General features: G+C 37.7%; 1 protein-coding gene across 7 annotated transcripts in view; it reads right to left on the reverse strand.

The window, feature by feature from the left end:
• The window catches only part of ARID4B (AT-rich interaction domain 4B), a 166656-nt gene that overhangs the window by 99392 nt on the left and 47617 nt on the right, over positions 1 to 19647 (reverse strand). For all 7 annotated transcript variants that reach the window (XM_036277737.1, XM_036277735.1, XM_036277733.1 and 4 more), the window contains exons 3-5: positions 10159 to 10269; positions 5456 to 5521; positions 530 to 620 (exon numbers count right to left, since the gene is read on the reverse strand). In XM_036277737.1, the coding sequence (XP_036133630.1) occupies positions 530 to 620; positions 5456 to 5521; positions 10159 to 10269 (268 nt within the window). The remainder of the gene's footprint in view (positions 1 to 529; positions 621 to 5455; positions 5522 to 10158; positions 10270 to 19647) is intronic.

Here is a 19647-nt window from a genome sequence, read left to right on the forward strand (position 1 = left end):
CTCTGCTGCACAGCAAGATAAATTTACTTAAATATACACTTTAAAATGGTTAAGATGGCACTGGCCAGGTGTCTCAGTTGGTTGCAGCATTGTCCTGTACAACAAAAAGTTATGGGTTAGATTCCCAGTCAGGGCACATACTGAGGTTGCTGGTTCAATCCCTGGTCAGGGCAAGTATGAGAGGCAATGGATTGATATTTCTCTCTCACACTGATCACACACACTCTCTCTCTCAAATCAATAAACATATCCTCGGGTGGAAATTGGAAAAAAAATGATTAAGATAGAAAAATGTCTCTAAGATACACTTTGAAGTGAAAAAAGCTAGAAATCTTTCCATAATACGTATAACTAAATAATTTTGAACTATGTTATACACATATAAATAAAATAAAAAATTTAAATATCTGGACAGATAACCATTAACAGTAATAATGTCTATGGCACTAGGGGAGGAAGTTAATGAAGGAAACTTTGCTTTGGTTGCATTATCTTTGAAAATATATTTTTAAAAGATTTATTCCCTTACCTACAGTATACCAACTTGCATCTGTTAATTTATTGATAACAGCTTCCTGATATGCACCATCAAGATTCTTCACTTCCACAATAGCTCCGACCTAAAGTATTTAAAAAAGTTAGAAAAACTTTTAGAAGGTAAATGAACAAACCAAAAACTGATTTTTTTTTTTTAATTGAGTGCATGGTGGTAATGAATAAAATTATTGATTTGTGTTGAGGTACCAGCAGTTTTATCCACCATTTCTTGTACCATCAGTGAAAATGTCAACATAATAAAAAGGCAAATAATATCTAAGTATTACTATGAAAACAGTTATGCCTATTGTACCCTAAAAGGATCTTGAGAACCACCACGGGTCCCCAGACTTCACTTTGAGAACCAGAACTACTGTATGTGAAACTGACTGTCCTGTCTTTGAAGAAGGCTGAAGAAGGGTAGAGATAATTAAGAAATAGCTTTGATGTCTCCTTAAGAGTTAAAATGTAACACTAATGACAATCATTTAAAATATTTTCCATTTGATCAAGAAAATTCAGAGTTACATTTACATGATCTTTATAACTACATAAAACTAATAAGCTTCTACACAGCAAAGGAAACTATCAAGAAAACAAAAAGGCAACCTACTGAACGGGAGAAAGTATTTGCAAATTAAATCTGATAAAAGGTTAATATCCAAAATATATAAAGAACTCATGCAATTCAATAGCAAAACAAACTATCCAATTAAAAAATGGGCAGAGAATCTGAACAGACATTTTCCTGAAGACCTACATATAGCCAACAGGTACCTGAAAAGATCATCAACTCATCAGAGAAAAGCACAGCAAAACCACAATAAGATATTAACACACCTATTACAATGGCTAGTACCAAAAATAAGTGTCAGCAAGGCCCTGGCTGGTTTGGCTTAGTGGTCAGAGTATCGGCCTGTGGACCAAAGGGTAGAGGCTTCAATTCCCAGTCAGGGCACGTACCTGGGTTGCAGATTCAATCCCTGGCCCATCAGGGTTGTGCAGGAGGCAACCAACCAATGTTTCTCTCTCACACTGATGTTTCTCTCTCTCTCTCTCTCTCTCTCTCTCTCTCTCTCTCTCTCTCTCTCCCCCCCCTCTCCCTCCCTCCCTCTCTCTCCCTCTCTCCCTCCCTCCCTCCCTCCCCCTCTCTTCCTCCCTCCCTCCTCCCCTCCACTCTGTTGGGAAAAAAAAAAACAACAATGGAAAAATATCCTTGGGTGAGGATTAACAAAACAAAAATAAAAAAGTGTCAGCAAGGACATGGAGAAAAGGAAACTACTGTGCACTGTTGGTAGGGTATACATTAGAGAAGCCACTATAGAAAACAGTATGTAGGTTACTTGAAAAATCAAAAGTAGAAATACCACAGGATTAGCAATTCTAGTACATCTGGATATAGGAGTAGGAGGAGGAGGAGGAGGAGGAAGCAGGAGGAGGAGGAGGGAGGAGGAGGAGGAAGAAGGAGGAAGAAGACATTAAATTCAAAAAGATATATATACCCCATGTTCAATGTAAGATTATTTATCTAGTCAATATATGGAAGCAACCTAAGTATCCACTGATAAATGAATGGATTTAAAAAGACATATATAGCCCTGGCCAGTTGGCTCAGCGGTTAGAGCATCGGCCTGCAGTCCAGAGACCCAGGTTCGGTTCCTGCTAAGGGCATGTACCTCGGTTGCAGTTTGTCATCGACCCTGGTTGGGTTGTGCAGGAGGCAGCCACTTAATGTGTCCCTTTCATGTACATGTTTCTCTCTCTCTCTCTGTCTCTCTCCTTCCCACTCTATTTGAACAAAAAATGGAAATCCTCGGGTGAAGATTTTTTTTAAAAAAGGCATATATAGCCATAAAAAGGAACTCCTGCCCAGCTGGCGTGGCTCAGTGGATTGAGCATCGTCCCCTGGACTGAGAGAGGTCGGTTCGATTCCGGGTCAGGGCACACGCCACAGCAGGCGGTGTGAAGGAGGCAGCAGCCGAATTTTCTCTCTCACATTGATGTTTCTATCTCTCCCTAAAAAAATTAATGAAAACATATTTTTAAAAAAGAAATTCCTGTCATGTAACATGGATGGACCTTGAGAGTATTAATCAGGACTATAAAAGAAAATATGTGCAAAAGTGAGATAAATGCAGTAAAGTCAGTCAGAAAAAGACAAATCACTTATATATGCGATCTAAACAAACAAACCAAGCTCAAAGATAGAGAACAGAATGGTGGTTGCTAGAAGGGTTGGGGGTAGGAGGTTGGTGAAGGGGATCAAAAGGTATGAACTTCTAGTTATAAAATAAGTTAGTCATGAAGATGTATTTATAGCATGCTGACTAGTCAACAATACTATATTGCATATTTGAAAAATTGCTAACAGAATAAATCTTAAAAGTCCTTGTCACAAAAAAAAAGACAAAAATTTTTGTAACTACAATTGGTGGATGTTAACTACATTTATTGTGATGAACAGTTTGAAATGTATACAAAAATAGAATTACTATGTTGTACACCTGAAACTAGTATGTTGTATGTCAGTTATACCTCAATAAAAACAAAATAAATGTATAGCACTTTACAGTGATTACAAAATAAACTTATTCATAGAGGAGACTGTTAATTCCACACAATGCACAAAAGGGGAAAGAAAACTCCGGAGAATTAACAACTTTCCTTAAATGACTATAGTCAATAAATACATAGTATGATTTTTCAACTTAATACTCAAGTGGTCTAGGCATTATTTTCATGTGACCTCATTAAAAATAAATCTAGATCAAATGGCCATCGCTTTTATTTCCTCTAACAGAACCATTTATCCAAATGCTGATGCTTTCTATCAACTGATAGAAAGCTACAAAGTATATTAGGGAACAATTCAAAACTGGACATAACCAAAAAAAAAAAAAAAAAAAACTATAGAAAAAAAATTTCAACAATCTTGAGACCAAAATCTAACATACTAGTCTATTTCAAAATCAAAACAGCTCTACGCCTTAATCACAAATAATTTTAATGAATCACAAATAATTTTTAATTTTAATAAAATAAGAAAAACCGAGTAAGAAAAATAAACCAACTAAATATGCCACAAAGAGACTGGAGCAATAGGAAAAACACTTGAAAGTACAGAATAGTTAAGTGTCTTTTCTATCCCTTTGCAATACTGAACATTTTTGTAGTTGGTACCAGCTGGCATCTGACAGGTAAATAAGAAAGTCAGGCAGTGAAGAACTATGCTTATGAGGTAAAAACACAAATAAAGCATGGAGGTGTATGTGCTCTGAACATCCAAAGAGCACAATGCTTCAATTAATATAGGCTATGAACCTATCAGAGTTTTGGTTCTGCCATTATTGGTGGCAAGCCTTGGTCAGATTTCTTTATCTCCTTTCGTTTCTTCTCCTGTAAAGAGCAGTTATAAGGTCTATAAAAGATAGTATGTACAACCCTGGCCGGTTTGGCTCAGCTGTAGAGCGTCGGCCTAGAGAGTCGCGGGTCTGATTCTAGTCAAGGGCATGCACCTTGGTTGCGGTTGGTCCCTGACCCTGGTTGGGGGCAGGAGGCAGCCAGTCGATTTGTCCCTCTCACGTCGATGTTTCTCTCTCTCTCCCTCCCACTCTATCTGAAGATAAACAGAAAAATACCCTCAGGTGAGGATTTTAAAAAAAGATAGTATGTGCAAAAGACATACCGTATTAGCACATAGTAACTGATAAATGATGATTAATATCATTTTATGTGTATATGGATGGTTTTGTCCTTTTGTCCCTACAAGTGATAAACTTGTGCATGTAACATTAAAGATGGCACGTACAAAATATAAATGATTAAAAAGAATTTTTATAAGATTTTTAAAAACTTACGAGTTGGGGTCAATTAAGTTTTAAAATCAACCACAAACAAAAACTGGTAGATATACACGTCTTATCTAAACCTTCGAAAAGTACAGCTTCATAAGTAAAGGATTTTTCTTGCATCTACAAATGTTTCTTTAATTCTGCTAGCACGACTTTAAATTCACCCAGTCAGAATAATGTCTATTTCAGACATTCAGAAGGGACTAAAAGAACATAGTAGCCTAAAACATTTCTCTTTAGCTTGCTCACTAGTAGAAAGTAAAACACTATTTCACTGGCCAGTGAAAATAAATGAATGCAAAGAAATAAAACTCTCTGTATGTATGAACATGTTCATCACTTATAATTACCTGATGAACCCCCCAAAATTTCATCTGCTAGTAGTTGCTTCAAAGAATTAAAAGCTCCCAGGGTTTTGCTTTGTTTTTTTTCTCTCATTTTTCACATCATCATAGAATTTATATCACTTATCTCAATAATGTAGATGGATTATATCACCTATTAACTCTAGACTATCTATCATTTTAGTCTGCAAAACACGGTGAGACTAAAATAGATGAGTAAATAAAAAGCAGTCAAATAGCCTTGACTGGTTTGGCTCAGTGGTAGAGCATCAGCCCACGGACCAATGAGCCGTGGATTTGATTCCAGTCAAGGGCACGTACCTCAGTTGCAGTTCATCCCCAGCCCTGGTCCGGGTCCTTCGAAAGGAAACCAGTTGATGTGTCCCTCTCATGTCGATGTTCCCCCCCCACCCTACCCCCCGCTCCCTCCCACTCTATCTGAAGATAAATGGAAAAATATCTGCAAGTGAGGATTTAAAAAAAAAAAAAGGCAGTCCATGCTTCCTTGATGTTCACTGGTTTCTGAACAGTTAGTTTTTACTATCGTATCAGGTTTTATTAAGCATGAAATCTATTTTTTTCTATTAGTCCATTTAGAGAGAAATACATATTTATCAATTCAATAACAAAATAGTAAATGAATTAAAAAGAAATGAACAAGTATCATTATTAATGTTTTCCACTCAGGCACTGGAATTAATAATAAATACATAAATGAATTACCTTTAGTGGGCCTTTTATATGGTCATCCTGAACTTCCACTGTTGAAGAATCATGCCTAAATGTTACCTAGAGATTATAAATTTAATTAGACGCATACACACACACACAAAAATCAAGCAACACAAGCTCATCAATGTATGAATTCATTTTTATTACAGGTAATCCAAACAGCTCTATCTACTTTATATAAAATTTCAATCCCTAAGTAGATTAAGTGAAAATTTTATATTTAAACAACTTCCCGGTTAATTCACATTGATGTTCCATATATCACACTTTGTGCAATACTACAAGTTGTTAGTTTAGTTGCACAACTTCTTTTCCTAAAATGTGAGGGAAAAAGAAGTGAAAATCTAAGGCTATATTAGGTACTATAGTTGACCCTTGAACACCACGGGGGTTAGGGGCACTGACTCCATCCCTGCAGTTGAAAATCCACATATAACTTTTACCTCCCAAAAAACTTAACAACTAATTGCCTACTGATGACCAGAAGCTTTACCAATAACATAAACAGTCGAATAACATGAATTTTGTATGTTATATATATTATATACTATATTCTTACATTAAAGGAGGCCAGAAAGAAGGAAACAGTTAAGAAAATCTCAAAAAACAGATAATATATTTACCAAAAAAAATTTCACATAAAAGTGCACCCACACAGTTCAAACCCATGTTGTTCAAGAATCAAATATGGCCCGGCAGTTGTGGCTCAGTGGTTGAGCATTGACTCCTGCATCAGGAGGTCACCGGTTCGATTCCTGGTCAGGGCACATGCCCAGCTTGTGGGCCTGATCCCCAGTCGGAGGCAGGCAGGAGGCAGCCGATCAACGTTTCCCTCTCTCTCCCTCTCCCTACTTCTCTCTCTAAAATCAATAAAGAAAAAAAATGTTTTTAAAAAAAAAGAATCAAATATGTATCATTTTGTGAAGGCCTAGCTTAATAATAAGCAGTAGCAACAAACATTTAATGAGAGCTAAGTATCAGGCTCAAGCACCAAACATATAATCTTCACAACAACCTTATTAGGTTGGTACGACTGTTTCCATTTTATTGATAAGAAAACTGAGGAACATGCCCAGCTGGTGTGTATCAGTGGATTGAGTGTCGTCCAATGAACTGAGGGGTCCCAGTTCAATTCCCGGTCAGGTTTTGGGCTCCATTCCCGGTAGGGTACATGTAAGAGGAAACCAATTAATGTTTTTCTCACACAGATGTTTCTCTCTCTCTCCCTTCCTCTCTTTCTAAAAAAATTAATAAAATATATATTTTTTTATTTTTTGTAATTTATTATTATTTTTTAAATTTTATTTGTTACAGATGTTTCTCCTTTTTTACCCCATTGATACCCTCCTCCCCATCCCCCCCACCCCGTCCCCAGCTTTGTTGTCCATGCCCATTGGTTATGTGTACTATATATATATTTTTTAAATAAAAGAAAACTGAGGAACAAAAAGTATAAGTAACTGGTTCAAGATCCCAGAACTAGCACATGGTGGAGGTAAGATTCAAACTACTCAGGGAGTTTAGCTCCAGAACTGTACTGTACTCTCTATTACCAGTATAACCAGAGAATGGGGAAAAAGACGTGAGGACTGTATGTTAAAATAAAGGGTTCAAGTCTAAATATTTAATTAGTTGGTGAAAAACAAGATAGCGTCCAGTATTTAGTACAGATAAAGTTATTTTCCTTATATAAAGCAAGAGTGTTCACAGGAATTAACCATTAACATGGTCTTACCAGATGTGTGTGGTCATCAAATTTAGGTAATAAGCTCACAGACCAGCTATGAAAGATGTCCTGTTCTCACAGCATCGCAGGCATTTCTGTCTCACAAAGTACTATGACACTTTATTTAAATTATGTGTTTACACAACTGTGTCATTCACTTAGACTGTAAGCCACTTAAGGACGGAGACTGGGTCATAACACTAGAGTTTCAATACCTAATATAGTGCTTAATACATAGTAAATGCTCATAATACAAATAAATAAAAACTGCCCTGGCCAGTTTGGCTCAGCGGTTAGAGCGTCGGCTTGCAGTCCGGAGAGACCCGGGTTCGGTTCCCGCTAAGGGCACGTACTTCGGTTGCAGTTTGTCCCCGGCCCTGGTTGGTCGTGCGGGAGGCAGCCACTCGATGTGTCCCTTCACATCGATGTTTCTCTCTCTCTCCCTTCTTCTCTCTCCCTCCCACTCTATCTGTACAAAAAATGGAAAAATGTCCTCGGGTGAGGATAAAAATAAATAAATAAATAAATAAATAAATAAATAAATAAATAAAAACTGATGGGGAAGAAGGTTATCAAACATTGTTAAAAAATGTATTAACTTTGAATGATAAATAAAACTAGTATAAAAATATACCACCTATATGTTGAGAAAATCATTAACTTTGAATTATAAACAGATTTTAGTTCAGCAAAAAAAATTAACAATAAATTTTAGATACCCATTATTTATAAGGAATAAGGTACTGACTGATACTTTGCTATCAACAAAGGCAGTAGAGACTAGCAGTTTGAATGGCAGAACCGTTACATGTCATTTAGCTGGTCTATTCATCACACAGACACCAGCTGAGATTACAAACCAGGGTTAAAATCCAGCCTGTGCTCTGCAGACAAAAGCATGGGTCCTGGAGTAACACTGTTTTGCTACCGAAGGGAACACCTTTTTCTAACTGGCACAGAAGGATTTATATGTACGCTAGGCTCTGCTAAAGAGGCTCTCCACTAGGACAGAAGGCTTCTGTCTAATTCACACTAAGGTGTTACATGTGCTAGCTAGCATTAGCCCTGTCTATAAGAGTGAGAAAACTGGTAAGTGGGAAAAACTGAGTGCTCAAGAAACACCAGTGTGTGAAGACAGAACAGAAAATGCCACTGTAAGAGCACAGTAAGAGTACCCACATACTCAAATCACGAAAGAGGTCATAGGCACCAATCATGTGAAAACTGAAGGTAGAGTGAGGCCAAGACTAGCATCCTATGGGCTTACTGTTAAAGGCCTTATCACTTCAGTTCTTAACTACGGAGTATAAATTAGAATCACCTAAGAGGCTTTTTAAAAGCACATCCATGCATAAGGAAGGAAGGAACATGAGCATGGAAAAGGCTCCAGAAGACACTGTGATACTCTCCGCTGGAAATACAACACCTCTATGACCAGTTTAACCGGTGATACTTAAACCAATGTTTTACAGGGCATCTGCTAATTTAGATTATAAATTCCCTGAGGACAGACATAAAGTCATCTTCATCTCCCCACCTTCCCCACCTAACAGAGTACACTGCACAGTTTGCCACTCCATAAATAGGTGACAAATAAATATCTATCTTCAAATATTTCACTTGTCCCATATTTTTCAATACTGATAATTTACTAAAATGTAAAACAATCACATTTATTTTTCTGTAATTATCTGAGACAAAACACAAGCATTTTAGGAAGATTTTTCAAGAAAGATAGAGGAGCCCTGGCCGGTTTGGCTTAGCAGTTAGAGCATCGGCCCGCGGACCAGAGAGACCCAGGTGTGGTTCCTGCTAAGGGCACGTACCTCGGTTGCAGTTTGTTCCCAGCCCCAGTTGGGGTCATGTGGGTGGCAACCAGTCAATGTGTGTCTCTCACATCAATGTTTCTCTCTCTTCCTCTCTCCCTCCCTCCCACTCTATCTGAAGATAAGTGCAAAAATGTCTTCGGGAGAGGATAAAAAATAATAATAATAAGGCAGAGGAGCAGAGGATAAAAAATAATAATAATAAGGCAGAATCAACAACCAGATCTACCATAGTTCAATGTTATCTAAGACGCCATCAATTATAAATCACAACTTCAACTTCATGGTCAAAATGGGGGTGGGGGCTTAAAATTAATGAACTAGGTCTAGGATAATTCCCATTCTGCCACTAATTTCCCATAATGGCCTTAGAGAAATCACTAACCCTTTATGAACCTCATTTTCTTCTTACAATAAAACTAAAGAAATCCGTATCTTCTAAGGTCCTTTCCAGCTCTAAAAGGCTAATAATACAAACAATACCAATTCTATAGTAAAGTGGCATTCAAAACACCAACCGTACTGCCTTGGCCAGATGGCTCAGTAGGTCATTCCAATACACCAAAAGGTGGCGGATTCGATTCCCAGTCAAGGCACGTACCTAGGTTATGGGTTCGATCCCTGGTAAGGGTGCACGTGGGAGGCAGCCAATCAATGTTTCTCTCTCTCTCTCTTCCTTTCCCCTATCTCTAAAATCAATATCCTGCCCTGGTCGGTGTGGCTCAGTTGGCTGGAGCGTCCTCCCATTCACCAAAAGGTAGGGAGTTTGATCTGGGATAAGGGTGTATGGATCACAGTGTGCGTGAGATGCAGCCAATCAATGTTCTGCTCTCATATTGATGTTTATCTCTCTTTCCCTCCTACCCGTTCTCTAAGATCAACTTAAAAAAAAAAAAAAAAAAAAAAAAAAACCTTGTTGAGGATTAAAAAATAAATAAAAATACCACTGTACTAATCTAATTTTATTCCAATTGGAATGCTTTTAAATCACAAATAATACTTTTGTTGCAGTCATTTTCACAACCATTACTCCTAGAAACTAAACTCATCTTGCAGGAAAAAAATATTAAATATACTCACCAAACTAAAGTTTAAATATTCAATACTAAACATATAATTTATAAAATCCACATATACTATACCTTGACTTTGACAAGTCTTTTTGCTGTCTTGATCTTGGCTTCACAAAAGGCTCCTCTGTATTTAGCACTCACATCAGTGCCCACTGTCAAATAGGGAGGCTCATCAAGGGCCTAAAAATGCAAACAAATTAGATTTAAACTCTCTAATTCTTTCTAATCATGGCAGATCTAATCATGTTATAGCTATAAAAGTTGTAATAACTGAAAATATATTTGCTAACAAGAACAATCTGTAAAATACTCTAACTTAAAAATAAGTTAAATATGTATCATAAAGTCTATTTAAATGTACTAAATGTACATCATTTAAAATATAAAGGCATCTCTTTCAATTAAAATACACACAGTACGGTCCATAATACAAATTAGTTCAATCACAAATATATACCCATTCCTTCCACATCCGCTCTATCCACCATCCATTTATTTAAATATATATTTACTACATAACCACGAAAAAGCAGATTCTTAAAGCTCCAAGTTTGAGAAAATTTATTCTAATATGCTGTATCTTTACAGACACCCAAATTCAGAGTATATCGCTATCTAGACAATCCTTAGATAGAATGGCATAAAAGGACAGGGGAATTACATGTATTTGAAATCTGATATAGGAAGTCTCAAATAAAACTTAGCCAAAATGTCTCAAATGCGTTCATTGTTTATTTATCCTTCTACCCTAAACAATATTTTAATAGTCCTAATGTAGCTGCTCTGACTTTTTACTATCAGGAGTATTTCTGCACAGGATCTATATTTCTAAGGAGTTCTGCTTATATTAATCAATTCCATAGCCAAACAAAAATTATGTAAGTAGCTTTTCCCAAGTGTTTTACAAAAAATACTAATATCCCAAGAAGGTCCCCCTAAAAGAAAAGCTCCACCAAAAATAAACCAAAAACTGGTTTATTGAATGAATTCTCACTCTGCCTCATCATTTCTAATCTATCCAAAGAACCGTTTTTCCCCCCTATTAACATCTATTATCATCCTACAGAAATTCCATCCTACAGAAATTCCATAAAACAAAGTGGAAATACAGCAACAAATAATAAAAATATCAATAAAAGTAAATTCATCCCACCCTGGCCGGTTTGGCTCAGAGGTTGGAGCGTCGGCCCGCGGTACAGAGAGACCCAGGTTCGGTTCCCGCTAAGGGCACGTACCTCGGTTGCAGTTTGTCCCTGGCCCTGGTTGGACGTGCGGGTGGCAGCCACTCGGTGTGTCCCTTAACATTGATGTTTCTCCCTCTCTCTCCCTCCTGCTCTATCTGATCAAAAATTGGAAAAGATGTCCTCTGGTGAGGATAAAAAAAAAAGTAAATTCATCCCTAATCATTGTGGCTAACACTTCCAAAAGAAGTTTCTTTGTTCTAATGCTATATAACAAAAGTGCTCAAAATTTTATCAAATAAATTTAAGAACCTTCTTTCAAGGTGGGAAGTAGTATATAAACCAAGACAAGGGTGCTACAACTAAAAATATCAGGCCAACCTCCTTAATGGCTATATTTCAAGAAAAGAATAAGGAAGCATAAAACATAGCAAGTATATGATTTTTAAAGTCTCTACTTAGGAAAATGCCTATATTTCCATTCATTTGTGCCATAGTCAAAGTATAGTCTCATATTTTTCTATATTTCTGCATTACTACTTTTAAATTTGTTGATATTATTAACTACAACTTTAACTTTGCACTGCTCTTGCACCTAAAGTTAATAATAAATGCACTTCTACATTATCTACCTACCTTAGCTCTCCTAAAATATTAGTTTCCTTGGTGAAAATTTGATTAAATTCCAGACAAGCTAGTGGCTTTAATTTAGCAAGAACATGAAAGGGACTCATGGCACTTCACTTGAAAACATTAAGAAAAATTAAAAAACAAAAAACAACCCAAATACTAGTGGAGCAATGTTTATAATCATGGGCTCATTAGTGTCTACAACTTGCTACCTCTCCCATTAACACATTTTGTACCTTATTAACCCGTAAAATTTTATCTACACAAACCAATATTATAGTTATAAAATATATTATAACTATAGTTATAATAAGTCAAAATAGTTATAATAGTTAAAATAAGCAGAAACTCATAAGGAACCAGAAATTATGAAATGTAGACAAGAACAAGAAACTAACTAAAAATTGCATAATTGTGCCTACTCAGAAACAAATAAACCTTTTATTTTATTTATTTTTGTAAACCTCACTTGAGAATATGTTTATTGATTTTAGAGAGAGAAAGTGAGGGAGTGGGGGAGGGAGGGGGAGAAAGAGAGAGAAAAACATTGATTGATTGCCTCCCATACATGCCTGAACCTGGGATCAACTCTGAAACCTGGGTACGTGCCCTGACTGGAAATCAAACCAGCAACCTTTTGGATTATAGGACGACACTACAACCAACTGAGCCACCAGGCCGGGGCATAGATTTTTTTTTTTTTTTTTTTTTTTATCCTCACCTGAGGACATTTTCTCATTTTTTTTGTTCAGGTAGAGTGGGAGGGAGAGAGAGGCAGAGAGAGAGAGAGAGAGAAACATCGATGTGAAAGGAACACATCGAGTGGCTGCCACCCGCATGACCGACCAGGGCCAGGGACAAACTGCAACCGAGGCACGCGCCCTTAGCGGGAACCGAACCCGGGTCTCTCAGGACCGCAGGTCGACGCTCTAACCGCTGAGCCAAACCGGCCAGGGCTAGATATTTTTATTATAGAAAATTTTGAACAAAAAGAGGAATAAAATAGTAACATATTTTGACTACTGGTATACAGAAACCCATTTATGTGTTCTTTTCATTAATGTTCATATTAAACACTAGCAACATTCCAACTACAACAAACTATAAGTATGCTTATTGAGATTTATTCAACTTGAATTTGAGAGAGGGGTTTTTTTTTTTTCCTACAAACTAACACATCCCATATCCTTACAAAAATGAAAATCCATGTTGACAGAAAGAGTTATAATTACCTCAAATACTGTGGGGGCAAATTAGTATTTTGAAGGGTATTATCTCTTTTTTTTATTTTTGTATTTTCATTTTTTTGATACGTGCCCCTAGCAGGAACCGAACCTGGGACTCTCTGGTCCACAGGCCGATGCTCCAACCGCTGAGCCAAACCGGCCATGGCTGAAGGGTACTATTTTCATTCCTTCAAGCTAGAACACATGAAAACAAATTAGCAAGGTATATGAAGAATAGGTATATTAGAAAAAACATGCAAAGGGAAACTGAAGCACAACATAAACCTAAGTGTATAATAAATACATCATTAGAGCAGTGCTAATTTGTTAAAAAGAGCACAGGAGAAAAGTAAAGTCCTATGTTCTGATCTTACTTTTGTCTTTATTATAATCTTAGGTAAGTTACTTCTCTGTTCTTAAGTTCTCATTATTAGTTGTTCTGCTTACATTTATCACCCTATATAAAAGCATTATGGTTACAAAGACGGTCATAATGGGAATTTTTGAGACATACAATCGTCTAGAAATAAAAATATACTAATTAAAATTTGAATGAGATTTTCTACGGAAAAACAAAATCTATAATCTACATGCTCAGATTTGTGTATGTAGCTTTAGCAGAGCATATATTATCACTCTATCATAGTATATAACAGCACAAGTTTTCAAAGCAGAAAGATAGGGCCCTAATCCCAGTTCTTTCCTTACAGTAACTAGATCAGTTTTTGTAGACGACTGAACCTTTCTAACCTTCAGTTTCCACATTAAGAACATGGGGTCAATACTAGAAAGCACTCAGTTACATAACGGTTGAGGTATTTACCTATTAACAATTATAATATCATAAAATAATGTGGAAAAACAATTAAAACAATGTAAATTCAGATTTAACATCCCGCCATTTTTTCATTTTAAAATGCAAAAGGTAAAATCTTGATTTTATATAACTGCTCATCCTAAGTGCAAATTAAAAGTTAAACCACTTTTTTTCACTTTTTCAACTACAATGTCAAAATAGAGTATTTTTCAGTACTAAATCTAATGAGAAAACACCACAAGATATTTGGTAATATGTGTATGTCTTTAAAATGTTATACTTCTTTGCCTAGTGGCTCAGTGGTTGAGCGTCGACCCATGCACCAAGAGGTCACAGGTTTGATTCCCAGTCGGGGCACATACCCAGGTTGAGGGCTAAATCCCCAGTGGGGGGCAGGTAGGAGGCAGCCAATCAATGTTCTCACTCATCGATGTTTCTCTCTCTCTCTCCCTTCCTATCTCTCTCAAAAAAATAATAACGCTAAAATAATGTTATATTTTTTCTACATCTAGACATGCAGAAATAAATAGAGGTATTCGTATATATTATACATATAGAAAAACCATACATTGCAAAGACAGGAACAAGGAGGAAATTAACCTATGGGAAAGGGAATGAAATGAAGGGGTATGTATATGAAAGTATTTTATTCAAAGTCTTCCTGTTTTTTTAAGAAAAGATTTCTTTTTGTTTTTTAAAACTGGCATTCCTTGCTTTTTCTTTTAAAAAAAGTTTTTTTTCTTTATTGATTTGAGAGAGAGAGAAAGGGAGAGGGAGAGAGAGTGAGAAACATCAATGAGAGAGAAACATCGACTGGCTGCCTCCAGCATGCCCCCCGACCACTAAGCAGCCACACCGGCCAGGCTCTTTGCTTTTTCTACGGAGGGTTTCAAACATATACAAAAGAAGATAAACCTGTATCCACCATATACTTATAATCTGGTCCCCACAATAATTAACTCAGATATGTTTGTCTAATCTATACTCCTACCTAATTTCTTCCCGGAAAACATGATTATTTAACAGAAAACCCCAGATATTATATTACTTCATCAGAACTCTAGAAAGTATAATCTATAGCTATTTGGATTATGGGTTATTCTGAATTTTCTTACTAATACTTTTCCGTATTCTCCAATGCATTTCGAATGACTATATTAATGAATCAGTGTAACATAGTAATTAAGAGGACAGGCTCCTGAATTAGATGTTTAGGTTCAAATCTACCACCTATTAGCTAGGTGATCTTGGGCTAGCACCTTTGTGCCTCAGGATATAATAAAATAAATGTCATGGGGATGAGGATTAAAATGTTACATGAAAAGTGTAGGGCCCAGCACACAGGGTCACAAAAATGTTATTGCCCTGGTCAGTTTGGCTCAGTGCTTAGAGCATCAGCCTGCGGACCAAAGGGTTGCGGGTTCAATTTCGGTCAAAAACACATACCTCGGATGCAGTTTGGTCCTGGCCCTGATTGGGGTGTGCGGGAGGCAACTAATCAATTTGTGTCTCTCTCTTCGATGTTTCTCGCGCGCTCTCTCGCGCGCTCTCTCCCCCTCCTTCCCTATCTGAAAATAAACAGGAAAAATTAGAATTAAAATTTTAAAAAGTCTGTTATCATTACTTAATAATTTGGGGGGAAACTGTGAGTTAAAGTTTAAGTCCTAAAAGAAAAAGATCCCACATGTCCTGGACGGTGTGGCCCTGGTTAGTGGGCTCAGGTGGCTAAGTGTTGTCCTGCACACCAAAAGGGTACAGGTTCGATTCTGGTCAGGGCACATAACCGGGTAGTGGGCATGCAGGAAGCAGCCTACCAATGTTTCTCTCTCACATCAATGTTCCTCTCTCTAAAATAAATAAAAACATATTTTAAAAAATTTATCCCAGCCCAGCCAATGTGGTTCAGTGGACTGAGCATCTTCCCATGGACTGAGAGGTCCTACTTCCATTCCCAGTCAGAATGACTGGGTTTTGGGCTTGACCCCTAATTGGGGGCATAGAGGCAGCCAATCGATGTTTCCCCCTCCCATGGATGTTTCTATCTCTCCCCCTTCCTCTCTAAAAAGCAATAAAAACATTAAAAAATGGTACCACAGCCCTGGCCGGTTTGGCTCAGTGGTTGGAGCGTCGGCCTGCGGTACAGAGAGACCCGGGTTCAGTTCCCACTAAGGGCACGTACCTCGGTTGCAGTTTGTCCCCGGCCCTGGTTGGTCGTGCGGGTGGCGGCCACTCGATGTGTCCCTTTCACATCAATGTTTCCCTCTCTCTCTCTCTCTTCCTTTCTCTCCCTCTCGCTCTATCTGAACAAAAAATGGAAAAATGTCCTTGGGTGAGGATAAAAAAAATAATAATAATAATAATGGTACCACATAAACAGAAGATGCCAGTATAATTGTGTGTGTATATATATATATAAGGGGGTGTTTAAATATTATCCCCCTTATTCAATTCAGAAAAAGCATGCTGCGTTCTATAGCAAGAGAGGGTAAGTGTTGGTGGGATACTCTGTAAGGAAGGGTACCACAACCCTTCAGTGTGGCAGGAAGACGACCAAGATTAGACACCTATTCTGAGGCTACTGTACTTTGGTGCAATGTAGAGACACACAAAAGAATTATGAGCTGATTAACTAAGAGTCCTCTGCCCAATTTCTACCCTGGTAAGTATACATCATGTATGCAACCAAAAACAAAACACAAAAACCTCTTACCTTTTGTTTTTGCTCTGTTTTTCTGATTTTGGTCAATAATATGGACCATCTCAGAGCCTAAAATAAAATGTTTTATGTAGCACCTCCATGCCAAAAGGAAATTAAACTACCAAATTACCATCCCTTTGTTTAGCGAACAGAAGTTTTCTAGTTGTCAAGGCAACAGCTACCTCTCAGTTATCAGAATTGTTTAAAACAATTATTTTTCTAGTCAATCTACCAAATGCCCTCACTGGCACCTAAAAGTCGCTGAATTCCATGAGAACACTAAAATGCACAAGTGATTTTTAAATTAGCTATTGATGAATACTAATCCTTCAAGAAGCCGAAATGCCAGGGAAACATGAAAGTGCCCAAATGAATCAACAGTAATATCTATTGTGCTGCAGTACACCAATACATGAAATGTTTTAGAAAGAGAATTGCTGAATCAATTCTCCAAACGGCTGACTAATGTTGAGATTGCCTAGAAAAAAGTCAGTTACTCAAAATCTATTCTTTAAAAAGCAAAACATGCTATATGGGTTGGGCCCATAAAGGAGGCAACTGATTGATCTTTCTCTTTCCCTCTCTCACTAAAAACCAATAAAAAACATATCCGTGGGTGAGGATTAAAAATTAAGTAGTCCTGGCCCACAGACCAAATAGTCCCAAATTCAATTCCCGGTCAAGGGCACACACCTGGATAGCAAGTTTAATCCCTGGCCCCTGTCGGGGTCATGTGGGAGGCAACCAATCCATGTTTCTCTCTCACATCAATGTTTCTCTCCCTCCTTCCCTCCCTCCCTTTCTTCTACTCTATCTAAAAAATATCAATGGATAAATATCCTCAGGTGAGGATTAACAAAAAAATAGAATAAATAAATAAATATTGTCCTGTTATCTAGTTAGGAATGTGTACATATGTCAAAACTGACTGACTTAAGATGTGTGTATTTCATTGTAAGTAAATGTTACCTCAGTTTAAAAAATTAATGAAAACCCTGGCCGGTTTGGCTCAGTGGTTAGAGTGTCGGCCTGCGGTCCAGAGAGACCTGGGTTCGGTTCCCGCTAAGGGCACATACCTCCGTTGCAGTTTGTCCCTGGCCCTGGTTGGTCGTGTGGGTGGCAACCACTCGATGTGTCCCTTTCACGTCGATGTCTCTCTGGCAACTACTCGATGTGTCCCTTTCACGTCGATGTCTCTCTCTCTCTCTCTCTCTCTCTCTCTTTCTCCCTCTCTCTCCTCCCCTCCTCCCTCCCACTCTATCTGAGAAAAAAATGGAAAAATGTCCTCGGGTGAGGATTAAAAAAAAAATTAATGATAACAAATTACCACCCATTCAATGAAACTAGTACCACAGTCCACATTGACAAATTAATAAACGTTGAATAAATGCAGAAAAAGAAAAGCTCTTCCTTACAGTAAAATATTAATAAATGTAGCAGGAATATGGAAATAGAGAATCATCTTTTGGCAATTATCATAAAGGTGATTGATTCAGAGTTGTCAATAGATGCTAAACTGATGAGTGGAGGTTTGATGAAGAACAGGATGTTGGCATAACCCTGGAATACCACTCAATTATCAGTGGTAGAATAATGTGAACAAAAGTGCATTCTTTCTGTGGTATACCTGCTGAGAGACTTGGATAATGAGAAAAATTAGACCCAAGTTGAAGTTATCCTACAGAATGTAAGGTCTGTATTTCTTAAAACTCTGAAGGACATGAAATATGGGAACATTGGGAAACAGTTTGTCTTAAGAGACATGATACAGTCAGCCCTCGTTTATCATGGTCAATCAGTTCAAGACTCTACTGGGATAAATGAATTTCCGCAAAGTAGGATTCTTTATTTATATTACAGTCGTCTCTCGCCACTTCGTACTTTGGCGTTGGTGGCTTCACTCTATCACAGTTTTTTCAAGGACTGGACTAAACTAGACTTGAAAAAACCACGATAGAGTGAAGCCGCAAACATGGAAGCGCGAAGTGGCGAGGGACGACTGTAATCAAATTCAATATGTATTCCTGGACAGATATATTCCTACACACATATATACACACACAAATTAAATGAATTCTCTGCACTATAAATTTGAGATTATTTAAAAATAAATTATAGCCTGGATGGTGTAGCTCAGTGGATTGAGTGTTGTCCCATGGACTGAGAGGTCCTGGTTCAATTCCTGGTTGGGGATTAGGGGCTTGATCCCCCAGTAGAGGGAATGCAGGAGGCAATCGATCGATATTTCTCTCTCACATAGATGTTTCTCTCTCTCTCTCCCTTTCTCTCTATAAAATCAATAAAAACATGCTTTTAAAAAATAAATAAATTATATTTTAAAGTACTCTATTATTGCCCTAATTGGTTTGGCTCAGAGGTTAGAGCATCGGCCCATGGACCAGAGAGTCCTGGGTTCGGTTCCCGTTAAGGGCGCGTACCTCAGTTGTAATTCATCCCTGGCCCCAGCTGGGGTCGTGTGAGTGGCAACCAGTCAATGTGTCTCTCTCTCCTCTTCTTCCCGCTCTATCTAAAGATAAATGAAAAAAAAGTCCTCCAGTGAGGATTAAAAATAAATAAATAAATAAATAAAGTACTCTATTATTTATTGGCCATTTGCATTATATATATATATATTTTTTTTTTTTTTTTTATCCTTATCCGAGGACATTTTTCCATTTTTTGTAGACAGAGTGGGAGGGAGAGAGAGGGAGAGAGAGAGAGGGAAACATCGATGTGAAAGGGACACATCGACTGGCTGCCACCCGCACGACCAACCAGGGCCAGGGACAAACTGCAACCGAGGTACATGCCCTTAGCGGGAACTAACCCGGGTCTCTCCGGACCGCAGGCCGACGCTCTAACCGCTGAGCCAAACCGGCCAGGGATGCATTATATTTTTCTATGGATTGCTGATTTATGTTCCTTAGCTATCTTTCTAAGTTACTGGTTTGTTTTGTTTTCTTCTGGATTTTAAAAGTTCTTATATAGGTCCTGGCAGGGTAGCTC

The sequence above is a fragment of the Molossus molossus genome, unplaced genomic scaffold (assembly GCF_014108415.1).
Source record: "Molossus molossus isolate mMolMol1 unplaced genomic scaffold, mMolMol1.p scaffold_m16_p_23, whole genome shotgun sequence".
NCBI lineage: Eukaryota > Metazoa > Chordata > Mammalia > Chiroptera > Molossidae > Molossus > Molossus molossus.